At 41.0% G+C, this 22,490-nt stretch overlaps 3 protein-coding genes across 4 annotated transcripts; 1 reads left to right on the forward strand and 2 right to left on the reverse strand.

Moving 5' to 3' along the window:
- Window positions 1–24: 24 nt before the first annotated feature.
- Window positions 25–3,247, reverse strand: dbi (diazepam binding inhibitor (GABA receptor modulator, acyl-CoA binding protein)). Its single transcript, XM_057335672.1, has 4 exons — window positions 3,136–3,247; window positions 1,078–1,195; window positions 593–655; window positions 25–388 (listed from the first exon to the last, which is right to left on the reverse strand). Exons 1-4 carry the CDS (start codon window positions 3,142–3,144, stop codon window positions 315–317), a joined length of 264 nt encoding a protein of 87 aa, XP_057191655.1. The 5' UTR covers window positions 3,145–3,247; the 3' UTR covers window positions 25–314.
- Window positions 3,248–5,618: 2,371 nt separating this feature from the next.
- lg6h2orf76 (linkage group 6 C2orf76 homolog) lies at window positions 5,619–7,530 on the forward strand. 2 transcript variants are annotated; one of them, XM_057336433.1, is made up of 5 exons: window positions 5,619–5,967; window positions 6,231–6,281; window positions 6,364–6,401; window positions 6,872–6,953; window positions 7,185–7,526. In XM_057336433.1, exons 1-5 carry the CDS (start codon window positions 5,838–5,840, stop codon window positions 7,259–7,261), a joined length of 378 nt encoding a protein of 125 aa, XP_057192416.1. In that variant the 5' UTR covers window positions 5,619–5,837; the 3' UTR covers window positions 7,262–7,526. The 2 variants fall into 2 exon arrangements, with proteins under 2 accessions (XP_057192416.1, XP_057192417.1); XM_057336434.1 differs by lacking the exon at window positions 6,231–6,281 and having other exon boundaries at window positions 7,185–7,530.
- A 167-nt stretch (window positions 7,531–7,697) lies between these two features.
- On the reverse strand, window positions 7,698–11,594 carry steap3 (STEAP family member 3, metalloreductase). Its single transcript, XM_057336432.1, has 5 exons — window positions 11,482–11,594; window positions 10,226–10,718; window positions 9,621–10,148; window positions 8,834–8,998; window positions 7,698–8,429 (listed from the first exon to the last, which is right to left on the reverse strand). The coding sequence occupies exons 2-5, from the start codon at window positions 10,709–10,711 to the stop codon at window positions 8,148–8,150; spliced, it is 1,461 nt and encodes a 486-aa protein (XP_057192415.1). The 5' UTR covers window positions 10,712–10,718; window positions 11,482–11,594; the 3' UTR covers window positions 7,698–8,147.
- Window positions 11,595–22,490: the final 10,896 nt, after the last annotated feature.

The following is a 22,490-nucleotide window of genomic DNA, read 5'->3' on the forward strand; positions in this document are numbered from 1 at the left end:
AAATTGAGCCAAACACAGCAAAGAGTTTTGTGGGTAAAGCCAACAATCATGTTTTATATCAACACTGTAAAGTAGACACAATATAAACCAAGTTTTTGAAAAACATTTCATTGGATCTTTTCACTACATGATTGCTGCTGGACGGTTTCATTCGGTCTGCGAGGAATGTGCTTGTTCTCTGACACAGAACAGACTCTGTATGCTACAATGGAACTGTAACTCCCTTTACAGGGGGACACGAAGCAGACTTTAAGGCGTTTATATTGGAGAACAGTACAGCTTTAGGCAGGCTGGCCAGCGATGGGTTCCAACCATTAGATTTCGTATTTGCCTTTCAACTCCTCAACCTTAGAAATGTACGCTTCCCTGGCAGCCTCTTTACTGATACCTGAAAATAGTGAGAGAGTAAGAGAAATGATCAGAGTTTTCAAAACACTGCTGGGAATTTACAAGCGAAACGAAAGACCCGCACACACCTTTCTTGCAACTCTTACCTACTGAACCAGGAAGTTTAGGCAGAGCGGTTCAAAGCTATTTATAGTTTAAAAGCAGGTGTAATGTTGCCCTCTGCAGGTATGTCCATGAAACTGACCTTTCTTTGCCTCCCACGCGTCCCATTTGGCCTTGCCAGCAAAGTCTAACATGCCGGGTCGAGCTGGACAGAAACATTTTAGATTCAATTTATTGTCATTGCACAAGTACAAGGCAACTAAATGTGACCTCTGCATTTAACCCATCCAGAGAGTAGTGAACACACGCACAGCAAGTGGTGACCACACGTACCCCCGGAGCAGTGGGCAGCTATCACTGCAGCGCCCGGGGAGCAAGTAGGGGTCAGGTGCCTTGCTCAAGGACTTGCTCAAGGACACCTCAGTTGTTACCCGCCGGCCCTGGGAATCGAACCGGCAACCTTCTGGTCATGAGTCCGACTCTCTAACCATTAGGCCACAACTGCCCCAAACATGTGCACAACCTTTAATAAGCTGCAGTTTTACTATTAATAATCAGGATAAAACATAACTGCATTATGTTCTATCACTCTTGCTGGAATGTTTACGGGTTTGAGGAAAAGCTAACCTGTGTTTACATCTCCTACGGTGGCCTGTTTGTACAGACTGTAAATCTCCAGCATCTCAGCATCTGTCGGTTTCGCTTTCAGATGTTTGACCTCCTCTGCCGCTTTCTGAAATGCTGCCTGCAAAACAACAACAACAACAACTTGAAGACAGAACACACTCACTTTTCTCCATTTTTACAAATTTAACAGTTTTTTAAACTTGCATTTAATAAAACATATGCCATAGTGTGAAGCTTCAGCGCTCATAACAGGTCAATCTAGAAATTTAATGCCTTATTGTTAAAGGTCCATTTCTCTATGGAGAAAATGAAAGGGATTTACTTTGAAAGCCTGCTGATGCACTTTATTCTACTTGCTATGATGTTTATGGATAAAATGCAACTGATTGACAACCACCAAAACCTCGAATCTACACTCTGCACACATCAAGACCAGATGGGTTGCCAGACACTCTGTGCATTGAGTCCTCGTCTTGCTTCACAATGCTGGAGGGTCTGATGGAGTCCATGATTACGTAACCATAGTACAACAGCCCAGCCAGCACACAAAAGAGACTTTGGCTCTACTCATAGGGTCAAACTCCATAATACATAACGGGGCGGTTTCCCAGACAGGGATTAGTTTAAAACAGGACTAGGCTTTCATTAAATTAGGATATTTAAGTCTTTTTAAAAACATACTTAAAAAAAACATTACTGGTGTGCGTCTTGAGACAATACAATCTCACTGATATATTTTAAGATACTCAGTACAAGTTGTTTTCGATTAAGACACCTCTAACATTTAAATTAGTCTGGGACTAATTTGCGGTTTAAGATTAAACTCTGTCAGGGAAACCGCCCCAATGACACTTTTACTACTTCATGCCTGCCTTTTTTATCTACTTATGTGAAGGTTATAAAATCAGTGTTGGCTCATTTTGCTGGTAGTGTACCTTTAAGAAAATCAACCATGGTTTATCTATTAGTAACCATAGTTTATTTATAGTACAGTAACCACAATGCTCTCATAGTAAAATCACAAATTTACCATGGTATTTGGAGTCAAACTGTGGTTATACACATATTATAGTCACGATACAATATGACGATCAATACACTTTACATAATAAAACTAAGGTTACTTTTCTTAAAGGTAGTCTTTCAAACATGTGCTCGGATCGGGAAGCACGACCTCATTTATGTGTCTGACCAACTGTTATTTCCGGATGCAGTAAACTGTAGTTAGTGTATGTATTCACATTTCAGTGCATTTGTTCACAAGGCTTACTAGAGTGTCGCCATTTCTCAGACGTTTGACAAACACGCGTTTTGATAAGCGTTAACGTCCAGTGACGTTTGTTTTATTTGATTTATGACTAACGTTACATACATAACTCCTCCTCGCTAACAAAGGATGTACGTTGAGTCTTAATCTGATCAGTTCTCTTATATTATGGATTGAAAGGGCAGTGTAGTTGTTTCGACCACTTCTCCGAAACGCCCGCTCTTGAGAAACGCATGGGTCACGTGGGGCCGTTCACGCAGGACACGTTCTTGCGTACAGAAACAGCAATAGCAAAAGGAACGGTAACGATATACGGCTACATACAACAATTAAAATCGGTCAACAAACATTACTCTAGAGTGCTGTTCACTCTACGCCACACCCACACAGCCATGGCGATCTCTGCAGTCATACAGAACTTGACTTCACGCAGCGCTGCGCAGACCAATCGGCGTATGACAAATATCGCGAGAGCTATTCGAAAGAGTCGAAGAGCTCTCGCGATACTTGATGTCAACGGTTGATCGGTCTGCGCAGCGCCGCATGAAGCCAAACACGCCTATTGTGTCTGTCTATATTTTGTTTGTTGTTTCTACTTTGTTAAAGTGGACTTTTCATAAAGCATATGAATGGTGCATTACAACTATAAAAGCCCGTGTCGTGCAATGTACGTGCAAGCGAGCAAAACTATACAGGACGAAAGAAAACCGTCTGTGCTTCACATGCCAGCACAACTGTGACTGAAACTGATCGCAGGTATAAAAACACACATGTTTTGATAGCACACTCACCTCAGTCATGGTAATGGATGTTTCGGTGAGATGAATTGATGTGATCAAGAACCGCTGTGTGTGAGGGCGAAGACGAACCGTCACTCGCGCCTACCGTAGTGCTATCTGACCACGCCCCATTCATTCCATTGGGTGCTTGAACATGTACCGAGCCATCATGTCCAATCACATTAAGGAATCGCTGGTTCTAGTAACTGGGCCATGGGGTCAGGTCAGGGATGCCAGATTGAGAGGATTGTGCCAAAACAAAAATGCCCTTTGTTCGAGTAGATGTGTATTTACATATATGTTCAAACAAATGGCCATGTTACACATGATTAGCTCTGATACACCTACTTTACAGTTATCCTACAATAAAACGTTAATTTAGGAATCAGAGCTCAGTGTGATAAATGTGCAGTTCTCTGATGGTCTATTTAATATGATCTGCAATAATCAGTCAACACCTCACGATTACAGAAAATACAAATTTGCCAATTCACTTCTTGGAAACACATATGTGACCCTGCATGTGAAAACCCAGTTAAGGTCACTTTTTTGTGATTTACTGTTTTCTTCATAAAATCATTCTACATAATGTAAAGAACATTCTGTAAAAATGATAACTCTGATATGTTTCTTGTTCACTGAGTTTAAGGTCACGTCAAAGATTGAAATCCTAGTGAAATCATATTTTGGGTAATTAGATTATTAGACTTTAGCATCATGATATTCACAGACACATAACTTGTGTTTTAAAGCGTAGATGCAGGATGTGGATTTATGTGGATAAAAGATGTAACTACTCTATATTTTGAAAACTTTAGCACTATCGGCGGACTGTGAGACATTTATGAGGGATTTGGTTTCTCTTGTCTTCAGAGGGATTAGCCCCTGCTGCAACATATTCATCGCATGCCATGCATTTAATTATATTTCAGTGTTCAATTATCTACTCATTGTTATTGTTTGAATGAATCTGAACTGGGTGCAGTACTTGATCAAGATTTAAGGTGCTCCCCAAATCTAATACTTATGCACTATTTTATGCCATTTTGTAGTACAAATACTGTGAGTCGCAAAAAATTCAATTCGCATTTAAAATGTAAAAAACTTGCATTCGAAGTAAGCCTACTTGTCCCGGATGATGCACTCATTTACTCGGTCGCAGTTTTGCTCAACGAGGCGGGACTATCAGATGATTACACTTCATTCTGACAGTGACTGAGGACATGTTGGACAAAACAAGTTGCAATTTAACAAGTACAATGTAAAAATTGAGTTTTATTAACGCCCATTGTGTTATGTGTTTGACATCCATTCCGGTTAATAAAAAGCCATTAGTGTTCCATTTGAGAAGATACTACCCTTCTTAAATTCATAGGTGGTAGAGTAGGCTATACAGTGCATAGTGTACAACCATTTGGGGTGCAACTTTAGTAAAAGCACACATAATCTTAATTGACTGTCTTTAAATAAAGACTGTATTTACTTGCAGCTAACTCCCATTGTTCATGTGACTGGCTTGTAGGATCAAGGTTCCCAGATCAGCTCAAGACCGGTCTACCACTCTTTGAAATCATTGTCATTACTGTCCATTGTTTTATTTTGTTTATACAGTTGCAGTATATTTCTATTTCAAAGGCCATACATAAGCACAAGCCTTTTAAACGGTAAATTAAGATTCTTCAGTAACAAATTGGCTAATTGAAAATGTTGTTGTGTATTATGCAAGGAAATACTTCGTTCGAAAATGTATTAAGAATGAGAAATTTTTGTATGGTTATATGTGAAAGAAAGATCAAATAAAAACACATTTTGGCCGATCCCCACAGGCCTATGAAGAAAACGTTTTCCAAAAAAATCTAGGCTGTGTATGATACCGCTCCCTATCTCCTGTAGGCTATAGTGCACTATACAGTGTTTCCGCCATTTTGTAGTGTGTACACTCGCTCACTCACTATTTCCCATGATACAACACGGGACGACCTCTTGATTAGAATCAGCTGGAGGAGAGTGACCGTTAATGCCACGAATGTACGTTTATACACTTGTGTTTGTTCTTGTTGAAAGTTATTTTCGTGTTTTTGAGAATAAACAGATTAAATGAATGTTGCAGACAGTGGTGCTTTATTTGAAATATATTAAATAATTGTATTAAACGTTAAAGTAAATAAACGTGGCAAACAGTTGTTTTGTTCTCTTTATTAAAAACTAATACAAAAACGTGACAAATAAGGTGAAAATAAACTTTAGCATTTTATTAAGAAATCCATGAAGCCACAAAGGTGTAAGATAACCGTTATGTCGAATGTCCGCGACGGTGCTGTTAGACGCAGGTTATATTACGTCAGTTTCACTCATTTTCATTCACTCTTCCCCATATAGTGGACTCAAATGTCATTCCCTATATAGGGAATAGTGAAGGAGTGAGCGAGGGAACGGGTTTAGACACAGCACTAGTGTACTGTATACTGAAGGTTGATCGATTTTTCAGCCCATCCATTGCTTCTGCCTGCTGCTGTTTTGCCTGCTCGTCTAGCGGCTTTCTCTGTCTGGAGGGTCTCTTCTTAGAAAGTGCTGGAAATAACCGTATAAAAGTGATTCTTATTAAACACGTTTAATCTTTCTAGCGATGCGAAGCGATCTCTCTCTTACTTGACAAGGGACATCACGACAGGGCTGTTTTTGTGTTGTAATGTGAGGAGTTGGAGCGGTTCAGCATGTCTGATCAAGCGGTCCTGACGGCTCGGCTCGTGCGGTCTTTCGAACATCGCAACTTTAAACCGATAGTTTTCATAGGTGTGAATTTGGACCAGACAGTTGAAGACTTTATTTCGTTTGTTAAACAAGGTAAGACATGGTGACTTACAGAACGGACTGTAAGCAAACCCTGTTGAAAAAACCTGAAAATGTTGGGTTAGGTATGTTTTGATGCTGGTTTGACCAGCTATGGACCAGCACAAACCACCAAACCAGCATCAAAACATACCCAACCAGCATATGCTGGTTTTGTGAACAGGGCAGGTTAACTGATGATTCATGATGATCAGATGTGCGTTTAATATGATTAGCCTACACCAGTAGTAACCAAAAGCTCACTTACCTTCTTAAAGACATTTCATCAAGATCTGGCTTACCTCCACCTTTCAAGAAGTTTGACTATGGCAAGTATGCCCTTATTGTCCCTGTAAAGAATCTTTTTTTAAACAGTCACCGTTTTTAAAATGTCTTGTTTTATTGTTGCAGACACAATGAAAGTCATCCACCAGGCACATGGAGCAAAGGTAACTTTATATAAAATAATATTTCAAAACGATCTATTATGTTAGCTAATTATTGCAGTAAACACACTGTTCTTAAGTTCTTTCCCTTCAATCAAGTATGTGAATCAACTCATGATGAGTTGTTTAAACAAATGTCAAAAGGCAAAACTTAGGCTATACAATGTATAATTTATTACATCTCTGCTGTCCTTCTGAAACCTTGTATCTCCATATTTTGTGATTTTTGTTTTATTTTATGGCATAAATCATTATTATTAATCACCCTTTATGTTCGGCACTGGGTTTTGCTAACATCTAACCAAAACAGTCAACTTTGACAGCACAGTATTTAATCATCCTGAAAACATTGAATTGGGAAACCAGAGGTTTCGGAAGGACAGCAACATTATATGTAAAAATATTTTAAACACCTTAATAATATTATTTAAAAATAATATGTATGAAAATAAATGAATATATTGTAATTTCAGACGAATGAGCTTGTGATGAGTTTAGAGGATGATGAAAAATTGATTCTTTCTGGTGGCTGCAGTTTAAGAGCATGTGGTGTTGGTATGTAACGGCAATAATTTCTCACTGGTAATTCATTTGGAGGGTTAATAAGGAGTTCTTTACAGTCACAAATTAAAATGGAGTAACAGCAAGACCTCATTTCAACATTGAATAAAATAAAATCTGTTATGTTTTCAATCAATTTTTATTATGAATTGATTTGGCTTCCGTGAACATAATAACTACCATTTGTGTATTTGTGGGGTTTCAACACTTTTCGTCTTTTCACAGCCAATGAGACTGAACTGGCCTTCTTCAAAATGTCAGACTATGAAAAGTTCAAGGCCAATCCCCAGACAACATGGTGAAAATGAGGAGGATACTGCACAAGTTTTTTATTTTCCAGAGGCACCTCTAGATTGAAAGTATTTTAATTTCATTCGTAAGTTTTAAAATGTATAGTGTAGTATGCAGTCTTACCATACCATTATAAACGCTTCAGCATAGTTTATAAAGGTCCAGCCAAGGTTAATTTTTTATTAAGTGTTTGAGTGTGAACCAAAGTATGTGTTGAGTACCAATTGTTTTAGATTTTATGATGTCTTATGAAAGTTGATCTCATTTGGTGTTTTCTTTTTTTGCTTTTTGTTAAATAAAGGTCAGGAATGACATATGTTCTCTAACCAAAAACATTTTATTGATTGACAGTCTATCAAAACATATATTTTTGTACAAGCTTAAAATCCCTACAGTTAGTCAGACTGAGGGAGTAAAACAAACTACAAAACATTTCAAAAATCTAAAGTACGCAATCCTAACACACTGTAAAAAATGACCATTTTCAATCATGAAGTAATGGTATCAAAATATAACCTTATCTGTGGTTGGACAAAGTGTGTAGAAAAATGGGGTTAACACCTGAGATAACTGGGATGCAATGATAATGAAAGACACAAAGAATAAGTTAAAGAAGTTGTTGATAAATTGTTGAAGGCCGAAATACTTCAGTGCGTTATTGACCTTACTTCTGTGAGCCCATAGGAAAATTAATTTGAAAAGTGTGTGAACATTATAAAAAAGTATGTTTGTATCATAAATATAAAACGTTAAGAGCAAATCTTGAGCTACTGTAAACATGTGAGCAAAGCTCAGGTCTCTGTGTTTTCACAAAATCTCTTGAAGGCTGAGTACACAATGACAACATTTTTTCATGTTTGGGTGAACTGTCCCTTTAAAATCAAACGCCTGTCATTCTCAAACTTGCTGCGATATGCCATTAGCCACCACAGGGTGGCGCTGTAAAACGGGACAGTTGCGTCTGCTTTCCCATCCACGGCGGATTCGTGCCAGTCTGGTGGAGATGAAGGGGAGCAGCAGGAAACACCGGCACACCAGGACAGCGCATGGCAGAGCTGCAGCGACTACGTAGCTTGGTGGCATGTAGAAGGAATAGGCCTCAGCGTGGAATGCAAAATCCCAGCCAAAGAAGAGTGTGTGCATGATGGACAGCGTCAGCGCGGAGTATCCCAAACCAGACTAGAGTAAGACAAAGTGAACGTGAATGCCTTAAAGCTGGGCTTGTACTGCACGAGTGGCTTTGTGTGTGGTTATTTTGTGCTGTCATGTCGGTGCAGGTTAGGCAATATTTTTCAAATACATTATTTGATAATTAAAGGAATAGGTCACCAGAGAATGAAAATGACCCTGTAATCTACTTCACAGATGACATCATCAGCTTCTTACCTGGCTTGCATTTTGCGGTTACGGGTGTACGGTTTTTTTTACTATATCATCGTCATGTTAAGAAGTATCAACTCTGCTTTCAAAGCTAAGGTACAGATGCACCAAGTAAGTGCAAGGTTCACCAACCATACAGAAGAGTCAAGCACGAATGAGACGATAAAGGATCAAACTGTATGCCGTGGTGTGTCTGGGCTCACCTGGACAAAGGTAAACTCTCTCCAGTTAAGGCTGTTGCCTACCGATGGAAGGGATGTGATGGCCAGTAGAGAAAGGACGCCTAGACCCAACACTCCACACGACAGGTAGAGATCAGAACGCCAAACTCCCACCTCATCCCAGGGTTCCTCTACGCCAGCCTCAACCTGGCACACACAGCGGACAGACATTATACTTTACTTTCCTTTATAATGTGAGGAAGTTGTGAAATGGGTCATTCATACAATTTACTTCCCAGTACGAGTTACGAATATTAATATCACCTGAATCCTATTCCATTATGTTAAGAGTGAGGAAAATGTTTCTATAAATGATCCAGTTTAAAACCTGTATGAAATCTCTTACACAGTAGTTCTCAAACTGGGGGCCGTGGCCGCTGGGGGGGGCCCGAGATGGATCCAGGGGGCCACAGATTTTGTGGCATTTTATGAAATATAGAAATTGATCATAGATTTTATGCAATCAAACATCAGAAAAATAAGACCACCAGACAAACGAATTGATGTTTCAGCATTGTATAACTGAATATGTTTTTTTTTGTTTAAATAAAAATGTTAAATTTAAGTCTTTATTTGGGGGGCCGCAAAGCGATGCACTCTACACAAAGGGGGCCTTACAATGAAAAAGTTTGAGAACCACTGCTCTAACAGACCGCTTTTATGATGGAACAAAATAAAAAAGTATGTTCAAAGTCCTACTCTTACAAGTTACTGGAATGACCCAAATGACGGCTTCTCGGCGATCTCAAACTAGTCTTTGTTCACTCACCTGTTTGTAGGCAGCATTGATGAACTTGTGTTGAGTAACTCGCCGCAGTGGCGCACAGATGCCGAAGACGCCATGTAACGCCGCACACAAGAAGCTCACCAGACCTAGCTCCTTCCGGCACTGCATCCACTTGTCCAACCAAGACGGGAAGCGGCGATACTTGGTGCCCCTCCAAAGCTGCAATGATGCAGCAAACAAACCCGGCAAGTATACAAGCGCTAAGGTCACCAAAGCGACCGCCGGCAGGCTCTCGTTCACCACATCGAGAGCAAGACGGTAGAAAACGTTGTGTCCTTGAGCAAGAAATGGCAGCAGAACGCCCCGCAGGAAACCGTAACCGTAGAAGAAGAAGAACAGAAGAAATGCGACAAGGATTGGCCCACTCCAAGATGGGAATAGGCCCAACGGAGCTACCTCAATTTCTCGAGAAGCCGACAGGCCGCCCATATCCACGGGGTGGAAGCCCATGTGCTGTGCCAACTGCAGAACTTTCCTCTTTGCATTTGCGCTGTCACTGCAGATCGAGACCTGTAACGGTGAAAGGTCAGAGGTCACTTCAGATAACACATCACTTGTTTTCAACACACGCAGATAACAGCTCTGACCTGTTTGCTCCCATCATGTGCCCCGGTCTGCAGGTCCCAGGCTGAAACCGTGTTAAAACCTTTGACCACCAGACTGTCTGGAAACAGCTCGGCCAGTCGCTCCGCATTGGATGGCCCACGGGTGTTCATCTCCGCTGCGTTACTGACATCCACCAGCACCTTCCCGGCCAGAGCGGACCGTAGCCCCAGCAGAGAGGAGTAGTGCTCAGGGAACAAAGCCATGAACACCACACAATCCACCTGTGATGCCGCCCCCTCCTGGCTCTTCAGCTCCACGGCATCCGGAAACAGACCCGATGGGATGCGATTCACACATCGGGTCCCAACAACCACTCTCACGCCACAACCCAGCAGTCGCATAGCCAGAGACCGAGAGAAGTCTCCGGAACCGAGGATGACCACTGTTGGGCTGGAGGGGCATGCGGGCTGAGCGTCAGCAGAGGATTCAGAGGCTGAGAGCAGAGGAGCGGTCATGTCATCTGCCATACTGACCCTGAGAAGAAACATGTGAGATTAAATGGTTTAGTTCCCCCCAAAACAATAAATGTCATTCCAAACCTGTATGAGTTTCTTTCTTCTTCAAAACACAATGGAAGATAAAAGAATAACGTTGACAACCAATCAACATAAACCCCCCTAGACTTCCATTGCATGAACACAAATCCACGGACACATTTCTCAAAATATCTTTATTTGTGAAATTTTTTTACGAGTTTTCAGTGACATGTGAGTATAAATCTATTTCTATTTGTCTCATTTTCGTATTAACTCTCCCATAACTCGTAAGCAGTTAGCTTATGTAGTAATATATAATAATATATTCATTTTCATCCGTCATTTTTTATTGATATTACACATTTGACAAAATATTTTGTTTTATTTCACAATTAATGTGCAATTGTGTTACTGCATGATGTGCAGTAATTCTAAAGGGCTCACGTGCCTATAATGTCAATTCTCACTAAACACAAAGGTCACAAAAATGATTTCTGTTCAAAACTAGTGGAAAGAGAAACAAAATGGTCAAGTTTTAGATGATCGCTGCCGTTGCTGTTATTCATTAGTAACCTGTAAGAAGTTTCTTTCTAAGTTTCGATTCTCCCAAAAGGGGCAGAAGACAGACGCGCTCCATAACTTTTCTTTTATAACATAATACTTCATAAAACAGCACTCATTCACGTTGACATGCTTTACCATCATCCTGACATCGTTACGTCAGAAACATTTAACATGAACATGATTTAACACGTACTCACCGCTTTTATGTGTTCTGTATTGCCACTGATGACTCTTGGACTAGCCCGCGCGCGCTTCCGTTACTGTTCACTTGAGAGATATGAGCGCGTGCTCGGGTTTTAACATTCACAGTCTGTTTCTATAGCAACAACCTGCTATCGGTCGCTTTCAGAATGAGATAGGGGTCAGGCAAACGAATCACCTGCGCCCGTGCGTCTCGAGCCATAAACAGCACGCGCACTGACTGAACCGTTATGTTGCGCTTCTTCTGTTGCTGCTGTTTTTAAAGCCAACATCGAAGGCGTCCTGTGTGAACACGTGACACAAGAAGATATTTTTCATGGGACTGTCTGGATTATAAAGATGCATAATCCGCGAGAAGAGGCGCGTGCGCTGTAGGCCTCTCGCGGGAATTCGCCGAAGCGTCGCTGCATAACGGTCTCTTGTTTCAGCACACCCGAAACATCTGCAGGGCGCCGATAAGAGCGCAGCATGACCGCTGAATCCGCAGAGTTGATACGCGACGGGGCGGTTTCGTCCTCCCGCTGGTCTGAGCGCACTCTGCCGCTGTGCGTGTCCGCGCTCGTGCTGCTGATCGTCGGGATACTGTGCGCTTTGGCGGCCGGTCCGCTCCACGCGCAGTGCGCTGTTGAGTGGTATGTGAACCGCAATAAACATAAAAGAGCCAATATGTCTGCGAGTCAAATACAGTATGTTTGTTTGGATACGTTTATTTTCATGAAGGAAAATCGGCATCCCCTGCTTTGACGTCTCCGCACTTCTGGTAAACCAGATAAAAGAGTGGTCAACCGAATCATGTCCCGGGACGAGTCAGCGATGCCGTTATTCCGTGAGTGTGTGACTCTACAGAGCAGTTTCACGCACCTGTTTCAGTGGTTGTAGAATCTAACAGCAGCTCACCACACACCATTAGAATTTACTGATCAGACCTCACATTCGTGCCTTCCCATAAATAAACCACTTTCTTTTTTTCAGTTGAACTATAACCTATAGCTTTGTAATGACATTTAATGGGGTCCAAGCTTTTGAAGCTCCAAAAAGTGGATCCATCCATAATAAAAGTAATCTATTATTTTATACATTAATAAATGTCTTTCAAATGTTTTAAACTAGGCCTCGTCCGAGCCATATATATGCTACTAAAGCTGAGTTCTGACTCGTGTTGTAGGAGAATTGCTCTATTCTCTGCACTTCTGCTTTTGGCAATTTTCGCTTGAGCTTCACTATACGCCTACGTCACAGCTTTATGTTTGATCAGAGGTTACACGTATGCCAGATTATGGCATAAATTATTCACCGCATGCCATCCCAGGTATATCACTTCCTTTCTTCGGTTGAACAAAAACAATCATTTTACGTTAAAGGGACCCTCCGCGAAAAATGATCATTCTGTCATAAATTATTCACCCTCAAGTCCTTCGTCAACCCAAGGACCTCTGTTTATCTTCAGAACGCAAATTTAGACCGTTTTAAAGAGGTCCGGGAGCACTCCATAGACTGCAAAGTAACCAAAGACATCGTTGAATAGTCCATGTCACTCCAGTGCTTCAGCTTCAATTGTATAAAGTGACGAGGATACGTTTTGTGAGCAAACAAACTAAAAAATACCGTCTATACTCAACTATATTCCTGACCTCAGGACCAGGGCGTATGGAGTGAGAGGACCACTATGTTTTGTTGGGGGGCTGTGTCAGATTCCATCTCCCCGGATGCTATTGTGAACGCGTGTTGGAAACCGATGTTGAGTGATGCTTGTCCATCCATCACATGTATTAGCTGCGATGTTTTTCAGAGTATCAGTAACATTCCAAATAGTCCCTTAAAACACTTTGTCATCTCCCTAAACTAAGGAAATATGGAATCAAATAAAATCCTAACAACAGCTATCAATCTATTGATTTGGTGGTCTAGAATGAAGTCAGTATGTACATTAATAGCAGTTATCGCATAATTTAACATAATTGAAGATTTTGAGCCTTCGAAGCTGCACACGGTCACGGTTTAAAATACAGAAGCAGTTCTGGTGTCGGTCCCATAGCCACGAGACACGTGCCCTCCCGTTTGAATTTAGCCCAAAGTGGATCACTATTCCATTAAAGTGTGAAAACTCTGGCAGATTCAGTGCACTGACTCAGAACTCATCATGAACTGAAGAGGGTCATTATGCTGTCACTAATGTGCGTGATGTTTTTAGCCTCTTTGGTAGCTGCACAGATTATAATTGTAAGGTATGTGTAGCTCTTGGCTGTACTTACAGTGTGTTTCATGTCATTAGCTGACAGCAGTAAATGCAGATGACATCACCGCCACACACACCACACCTGTGATGAGATTTGTGGATGACATCACCTTCAACCTCAGCAGTCCACACCCAGACACCTGTGATGTGCAGGTAATGTGAAAATAGCTTTCTTTCGTTTTGCGTGCATGTTTGCATTCTTTTGTGAATTTGTTCTCAATAATTCGATGTTAACCGGCTCAAGGGGTGTTGTGTCACTGCACAGGGCCGGTCTGTCTCTCGCAGCTGGTATGCCATGTTCGATTCAGGAACAAACTACCTGAACACCTATAACCTCATGAGAGGTGAGTGAGAGAATGGAATCCATGCGTACAGCTCATGTTGTGCTGGATGAAAATGAGATATTTAAGACTCTTCATGGCAAAACGATAGACACAGTTCTTAATGGGAGCTTGAAAGATGAAACCAGGACATATTTTTGAAACGATTTTAGGACACTGGGATACACTTTCAGAAACTGGCACTGACACATAAACAGGCATTTCTAGTCACCCTAACAATGGGGGAAATCAAATTAATTACCAATAAATAATCTCTCAGAAATCAGGGATCAAGCCCTGAAGTATCCGCTAGTGTTCTTCTTCCGCCCTAGCACCTATGATCAAAAGTATGATAAAGATTTGGCACACAGATAGGGGACTGTCTAAACTAAAGTGTTACCACAACATATTTGAGATCTAACCCACACTCTCTCATGCCATCACCAGTTTACAGTTTCACTTATGTTTATGTTTGTAACTTTTGAACCATGCTGTAAGTCTTAAGCCGGGACACACTGAGCCGACGATCGGGTGTCTTGCAATGTCAGGTGGTTTTTAAGCATAGATCAGCTTTAGTTTTGTTGGTGTGTTCTGCTGTTTTTTGGACGATTCTGCATGTCGAATCGGCTGCAGACCTTGTCGAAGAGAAAGAGAACTCTAATTGGCTGTTCAGCTTAGCGAATGAGCACACAAGAAAAAAACGGAACTGATGAATCCAAACGCAGCGTTATCCACGACCTCACCCATTTATAGTGCGGTTTCTCCTTATGCGTTTCTCTCCCCTTTTGACAAGAAGAAGACCAATGTCTGATAATGCCAGTGAAGACTGAAATTTAGTTGCCATGACTGAAAACAACACAAATCTCTGCAATGAGCGTGGCTTTTGTAAATAACGGTGAACGCTTCTTTCTTGCATATCCACAGTTCTAGTTGCTCAGTTTTTCTTGTTTGAATGCCGAGCGCCATCTGCTGGTATGGAAAAGTAATGTCCTCAGAGGGTAATCGCTTGTTGATAAGAGCCTGTGCAGTGTGTTCAAGTGCCGTTTTTTGCCTGTACGGAGGCGATGCGAGGAGACGTCAAGGTCAGGTTACCTCAGCGCTTGTTCTTGGGTGTCTGTTTGATGTGTCGCGGCCTTTAGAAACAAAACTTTTTTCCACTGAATCCTTTTACACAGCACCAGTCATGAAAGAATTCTGGCCGTTTTGAATCCGATTTTCATTTTCATTTGAATCCAATTTTCATTTCATTCAAATTTGTTTTTTTTAGAATCTAGAGACATTATTAAAAGCTTCCTGAAAGATCCAAAGGTTCATGTAGGACACAAGGCTATATGTTCGCAAAACTTGCTTGTTTATTGACACAAAACTTGACATGTCAATATTATTAGCACAACTTTAATTTGGTAACAGCGCAACCTATTGGTCAAAAGTTACAAATACATTTTTTCAAGCTCATCTGCTTGTGTTTTTAATGCTTTTCCTGAACTTATCAGAGATGTACACATATATTTCCATTTGTGTCCTTGTTGGGCTTGACCCCTTAACTGCTGTTTGCAGCTATATTAAAATTTGTAAACAGTCAGCGTTTGTATGCACCTGAGGTTTTCATTTATAAGATAGAAATTTTAAATTAGAGTTTGATAACAAATTATAATTTTGCAAGCAATAAGCAATTTAGGCAACATATTATTGTCATGGCTCTGCCTCACTTAGTCATGTTTTTCTTGGTCCTGTGGCAGAGTCATGACAAAGCCTTTGGTTATGTGTGGAGAGAATTGTCCTTTTGACAATAATATGCGTTCTCTCCAGTGTCTCGTCATTGGCCCCGCCCCTCTCGTTTCCTGTATTGTTTCCCGGCCGTGTTTGATTACCCTCACCTGCCCTGTGTCGTTATCCTTCGTTTGTCTTCCCTTTAAATAGTCCTCATGTGTCATTGTCTTGTTGCTCGTGGATTATGTGGTGTATGTATGTTCTTGTAACTTGTTCTCTTGCTCATGCTGTTTCCCGTGGTCCTGTTCCTCGCCTTGTTCGTGTATTGTGAGTTTTGTGTTTTGCCATACCCTGCCTTAGTTTTGTTTTCAGTTTTTTATACATTAGTCGTGTCATCGTTACCCCTTCGTGGGTGTTTTGTTTCTGTTTATTGTTTAAATAAAGTATCTGTTAACCCCTTCAACCCCACCCTGCCTGCACTTGGGTTCTTCTGTCCTCCGATCCTTGACAGAATCCACGAGCCAGTTTTGAACCCAGTAGGCAGTATGAACACTGGACGGTCCCACCTAGCTCGCCTCCTCTGCGGACTTCGCCAGTGGAGCAAGAGCATGGATGAGTACGTGGAGAGGTTCCTGGACATTGCAGAGAATGGCGTCTTCGGGGAGGAGGAACTCTCGGTGCTATTTAACTCCGGTCTCAGGGACCCACTTTCGCAGGCAGAGATGAGGGCGTTGAGGCCGTTGGACTTCGACGCCGTGTGGCTGTCCGCCGCGGAACGATCGGAGTCCACGGCCTCAGCACTTACTAGCTACCCATCTCTGCGGGGTTGTGGGCACCGCCACGCCATCCTCCCCACTCTCGGCAGCCTCTCCACCGTCCACCAGCCTCGTTGGCAAGCGGGGGAGGTAAGCATCCTGGGGGTCCACGTCCGAGGAGTCCCAGCCAGAAGTTTTGACGTTCGTTCAGTGCCCCTCTGTGTCGCTTTTTAACATGCAGGGTACCCCTTTGGCTTTGTTTTTGTGCCATCAATCTCAGATTCTGTGAATTTACTGCCGCCAGAAGAAGCGTTACGTCAGCTTCGATTGTGCAATAGCATCAGCTCTCATGTGTCTCGTGACCGATCAAGTCATTACATCGACTTTGAACGTGTGTCAAGATTCTCGGGTGAGGTGAGACACAGTGACAAGGAGAGAGGACCCAAACGCAGACAGCGGGTAAGCGGTTAAAAAGACTTTTAATAAATAATAAACCAAACTCAAAACAAAGACCCACGTGGGGGTAAACATAACAAAACAGAGAAACAAGAACAAGATTAACTAAACTGACAAGACTAAACTAATAACACATCACAAAGGAACACTTCAAACTAGACTAACTGACAAGACAAGACAAGACAAGACAACTCAACTCAACTCAACTCAACTCAACTTTATTTATATAGCGCTTTTACAATTTTCATTGTTACAAAGCAGCTGACATGAGACACATTGACTACAAGCAAAACAATCAAAGTTGTACCTGCAAAAACAAGAAAAGGTTGAAAACACAGAAGACAGACAACCCACACACAAAACACTCCACACACACAACACGCACAGCACCAACACACACAGACACAGAACACACACACACACACACACACACACACAACCACACACACACACACACACACACACACACACACACACACACACACACACACACACACGTACGTACACAGACAAGTACGCACACACACACACGCTCAGTGAGAGCACACATTTAGGATAAAGGAGAGAGAAGCACAGGTCAAATATAACAGATAATAAATTCCTATATGCAATATTAATTAAGTAAAACTTTAAATTCTAAAGCAGCCCCCCCGGCAGGCAGATAGTGCAAAAACAGTATGCAAACGGTGGCGAGGAACCCAAAACTCTAATCGAGAAAAAAACCTCAGGAGAACCCAGGCCCAACCAGGGGATTCCAGTTCCCCTCTGGCAAAAGCTGCTGCCTCTGCACAAGCTCCAGAGAACTTGCACAACAAGGCTAAATAAAATAAATAAACTTAATAATAAAATAAATTATAGTTTAAGATTATCATTAATAATCTAATAGCATTTGAAGTTTTGTGGTGAAGACATGTCAAGAGACCGCGTCCTTCTTTATCCAGCTCTATCATCTCAGCTCTTGTCAGGTCCCCACTTCCCATTCTCCGCTCTACCATCAGGTCAGGCCATGAACTGCATCCTGCTCGCTGTGGTAACCTTGGAACAATGAGACAAGACTGGCTGAGAGTAGAGTACTGTTCTGTACTCTTTGATGCAACAAGTACATCAGTTGTGTTTTTGGTTCCGGTTGATCTAACTAATGCAGCCTAAACCCTCTAAGATTTATATTATGGAAGAGTAGTGTATGCAAGATTAAAAAGATGCGTCTTTAGTCTAGATTTAAACTGACAGAGTGTGTCTGCCTCCCGGACAGTGCAGGGAAGACTATTCCAAAGTTTAGGCGCTAGATAGGAAAAGGATCTACCACCTGCACTTGATTTTGAAATTCTAGGTATTACCAACTGACAGGACGCCTGAGAGCGTAATGCACGTGAAGGACTGTAATACAAAAGGAGTTCATTCAAGTACTGAGGAGCTAAACCATGCAAGACAAGACAAGACAAGACAAGACAAGACAAGACAAGACAAGACAAGACAAGACAAGACAAGACAAGACAAGACAAGACAAGACAAGACAAGACAAGACAAGACAAGACACAGTGCAACATAACAGCACAATGATCCGACACCAGACAGAGAACACAGGGGCATTAAATAAAGGGACAAATCAAAGGGGAACAGGTGTGGGGCATGAACTAATAAACAACCAATAACGAGAGAAACAAAAGGGCGGGAACACAGACAAGGACCGGAGAGAGTATAGAAGGCCGACAGGGTCAAAATGACTCTCCACACATAAAACAAGAGGTTCTATCATGGTTCTGCCACTAGGTCAAGAAAAGCAAGACAAGGTGGGGCAGAACCATGACAACGTGAAGTGTCGCTGACCGAACGACAATAGGCTTGTTCGACCAAACATTTTATGGTTTTTCGAATGGCTCTCGCGGTACTTTGATGTCATCCGCCTGTCGGATCTTGCGGCGCCGCATCAAGTCGAACAAGCCTAATATGTGATGAGTCGGAAGTAAGAATGAGTTGATTTAGGAGTCTACTATAGACAGTTTCACTCCCGGTCTGTGTTTGTTGCTAGTAATATAACAATTTATATTAATATTCATATGTATTTTATAATGTATTAAATGAAATTAAAACTACTCAACAGTTATTGGTTCTTTGCAGAGGTCTACCGGAAGATAAGTTTGGACCACATAACGTTTGTTTACGTTGTTGCTGCTGAATCTGTCTTTATTAAGTATGTCAATTTAAATGAAGTAAATAACAAATCTTTGCTTCCTATCCTTTTTGTCATACGTTTTATGGCTTCTTAAAGCGTAGAATATTGCTTTCATGTGAATGTATTTTGTAAAGAAACCATGAAACCAGTAATTTATTATGAATTTCTGGATGATTTCAATCTTCTAACAGATTGAGTGGGAAATGTGAAACCATGTTTCGCTCTCATTTTCTTTTCTTTGTGTGTGTTTTACAGGCAGTGGTCTCTCCTCTTCTCCCAGTTTTACTGAGTCCACCAGTGACAGATTGTGTACGCAGTTCTCCTCCACTCGACAGAATCTTCTCCCATAAAATGTCTGCATACCTCTAGACCACCAAATCTTAAAGGGGTCATAAACTGAGAAATCAAACTGTCATTGATCTTGTGACATATAATATTGTACTAAAACATTTTGAAATGGTTTTATACTGTAGATTTTGTGTCAGTGTAATGTCAGAGTGTGACGAAAGTCTGCCTCTGAAGAAGATTAACACCTACTTTTACATCATTCCCTCTTTAGCTCCACCCACCGAAAGACACAAACACAGGATTACCAGAGCAACAAAATGATAGAGATTCTTCAGACGTTGTGCAGTGTTGCCTTCCTTGTGATCCTAACATTAGTTTAGCGTGGGTGAAGTTTCAGATCTAGACCTTGCATGCCCCTATGAATGTTCAGGGACCTCCCAAGAGGCCATATAACTGACAGGCAAAGCAACCAATCACGTTTCGCTTAGTGACGCCTTATGTTTAGGGGCGTGGAAGTTTCCAGTAACAGAATGGTGTGCATTCACAGTCTCAAAATTTTACATAAATTTGCATCTAGGGCATTGTCCAAATGTTTTGCCATGTAATATGGGGAGGTTTGAGCCATTTTGATTTACACAGAGGACTGGATCCAACATTAAGGAAACTTGTTATAAAGTTATTATTAAAACAAATCAATCAAAGAGACCATTTAGTTCAGTAACAGTCAGTAACAACATCATTGAAATTCAACTACGTTTCTGCATTCTTTTTCTCAAGACCAAAAAAGTATTTGCTGTTTCTTTCACCTTCTACCACCCATTTCCTTCTGGATCTAACAAAGGCTCCCCTGGCTGTTTCTTGATAGATATTATCCAATGAATTATCTATTATTTTTTGGAATGTACAAATATGTTAAGAACTCCCAGACTCTGCTGTATTCTTCCTCAATATTTGCCTGCATGTGTCCAGTAGGCTATTTCTTTATTAATAATTGGATTTGTTTCACATATTCCCGATGGTGGTAAAGTGAATTGTTTTGCTTCCAATATCCTCCCATTTCTAGAAAAACAATGGACATTTTCATTTTACAATTTTATGATCAGTAAGAATAGATGGGAAAATATTATTAGTTAGTTCTAAATGTGAGGAAATTAAGCAAAAATAAATGTTCTTCATAGTGTTGTCATTTTCTTGTGAATTGTCTAACGAGAGGTTTCATATCTCCACGTCTCTAAAAGATCTACATTATTACAAACATTCTGGAGAATGCTATTTTGATTTGTTTTTTGGGAAATCTATCTCGAACATTAGTACTAAGGAACATATTCAAGTTTCTTTCAATACCTTTGACTTTGGACACTTAGCTGAGAGAGGATGGACATTTTCTTCAATAGTATCTAATAGAGGAAGAGTATTCATAGACATTACACATTATTGCTCTAATATGTTTATACAACTAATATTACCTCATGCCCTTTGACATCACCCCACTGGTTCTAGCAAAACAAAACATCCTCTGTATTTGAATGGGACTTTTGTAAAAAACAAATCAGCCTTCATCTTTCTGCAAACGAAAATATGCTTTTCTTTTTAAGATGTCACGAATGCCCTTAACATTAAGTGAGATAAGAGATAACTCTGTTACTAAATAAGAAAACACTCACGTTATGAGATTCCATCTGAAAAGAGGACAGATGTACATACAGTAGAGGGTTCGATCTTTCCTCAGCTTCAAGCACAAGAACAGCATAACCTAAACATTATAGTTCTCAAAACAGGTTCAATGGATGTTTCATTGGACACATGCGCGTTGCCTTGGTTACGTGTCTGGCCTGAAGTTAACTTCCAGTCTGTGTTTGTTTGTCGATGTGGCTGGTGGCTAATATTTAGTTTAAGGTGATGAATAGACTGAAGTTGGGCTCAGGTTGTTGTGCTTGTCTCATCGATTTGTTGACGGGTCTGGTAGTAATAATAATCTACTCTACTGGGACTCCGTTGTTATTGATTCTTTGCCGAAGTCTACCGGATGGGCCACAGTAATGTTTGTTTATGTTGTTGCCATTGAAACCGTCTACAAACGACAACCAAATTACATTAGAACAGGTAACGTATGGCCCAAATTAGGCCAAAACAACATCATTAGTTTATGGCCATGCACGTACAGCTCGCCGTTCAGTTTTATAGCTCTGTTCAATTCATGATTCATTTTGATTTCGATTCCTTCGAGAAAAGCTTTTGGTTAAACATAGTACGCTTTCTTGTTTACCTCACATGCTTTCGTCACATATTGCCACAGAGTTTGTTTTGTTCCAGACATTGCTCTTGGCATTTTCCAGACAACATCACGCACAGAGCATAAGAGGTCGTTCACATGTCGCGTCTAAGAACGTGTGGAAAACGTGAGCCGCGCCACATTCTCATCTTTTCAAAGCGTTCGAGACCTCTCAGCTCCGAATTCAATGCTACTAGATTTATTTCTGTTGTGACCATCTGTTCCTTCATCTTCACTGAGCTTTTCTATATTGCTACAGAAAAGTTGAAGCTGAATGGTTAGTTGTTGTCACATGACCTGCAGTGCGTTTGCAGCATTCTGAAAAGTTGAAATATCACTGCAGCGCTGACGCAACCAAAATCTACAGAAATTGACCAACAATCAATTCTTGATTTTTGGGGATTTTGTTTATGTTAATTGTTTACAAGAGAGTTTCGATTTATCCTAAAAAGATCTACATCATTTTTTGCAGACACATGGTTCTGATGACACGCAAAGTGCAGATGGAGGGCAGTCAGTGACTTCACAAACTCAAAATGCCTCTGTTTTGTGTCGTTTAAAGTTGTTCAAATCGATAAAACCACAAGGCATAGTAAAAGATGTTGTTCATGAAGGGGAAAAATGTGAGTATTGACTGATAAACGGAGGAAAAGTGGCTTGTAAACATGAATCTGCGGTCTGCTGAAAGTTAGTTAAACCATTTTGCATGCATGTAAATATAGCCCATGTTTTCCTCTGTGAAGTCACTGTGCAACAAAACACTTTCCACACTTAACTTCAAATATGACAATGCAT

Source organism: Triplophysa rosa, linkage group LG6, assembly GCF_024868665.1.
Source record: "Triplophysa rosa linkage group LG6, Trosa_1v2, whole genome shotgun sequence".
In the NCBI taxonomy this organism is placed as follows: domain Eukaryota; kingdom Metazoa; phylum Chordata; class Actinopteri; order Cypriniformes; family Nemacheilidae; genus Triplophysa; species Triplophysa rosa.

Bases quoted from the DNA above. Each gene is read 5' to 3' on its own strand.
- dbi (XM_057335672.1), bottom strand. The intron at 656-1,077 runs GTTAGCTTTTCC...GTTTCTGTCCAG, and splicing joins CGTAGGAGATGTAAACACAG to CTCGACCCGGCATGTTAGAC. The intron at 389-592 runs GTCAGTTTCATG...CACTATTTTCAG, and splicing joins CGCGTGGGAGGCAAAGAAAG to GTATCAGTAAAGAGGCTGCC.
- steap3 (XM_057336432.1), bottom strand. From the start codon at position 10,711: ATGGCAGATGACATGACCGCTCCTCTGCTCTCAGCCTCTGAATCCTCT. The intron at 10,149-10,225 runs GTCAGAGCTGTT...TCACCGTTACAG, and splicing joins CACATGATGGGAGCAAACAG to GTCTCGATCTGCAGTGACAG. The intron at 8,999-9,620 runs GTGAGTGAACAA...TGTGTGTGCCAG, and splicing joins TCAATGCTGCCTACAAACAG to GTTGAGGCTGGCGTAGAGGA.
- lg6h2orf76 (XM_057336433.1), top strand. From the start codon at position 5,838: ATGTCTGATCAAGCGGTCCTGACGGCTCGGCTCGTGCGGTCTTTCGAA. The intron at 5,968-6,230 runs GTAAGACATGGT...ACCTTCTTAAAG, and splicing joins TATTTCGTTTGTTAAACAAG to ACATTTCATCAAGATCTGGC. The intron at 6,282-6,363 runs GCAAGTATGCCC...TTATTGTTGCAG, and splicing joins TTTCAAGAAGTTTGACTATG to ACACAATGAAAGTCATCCAC.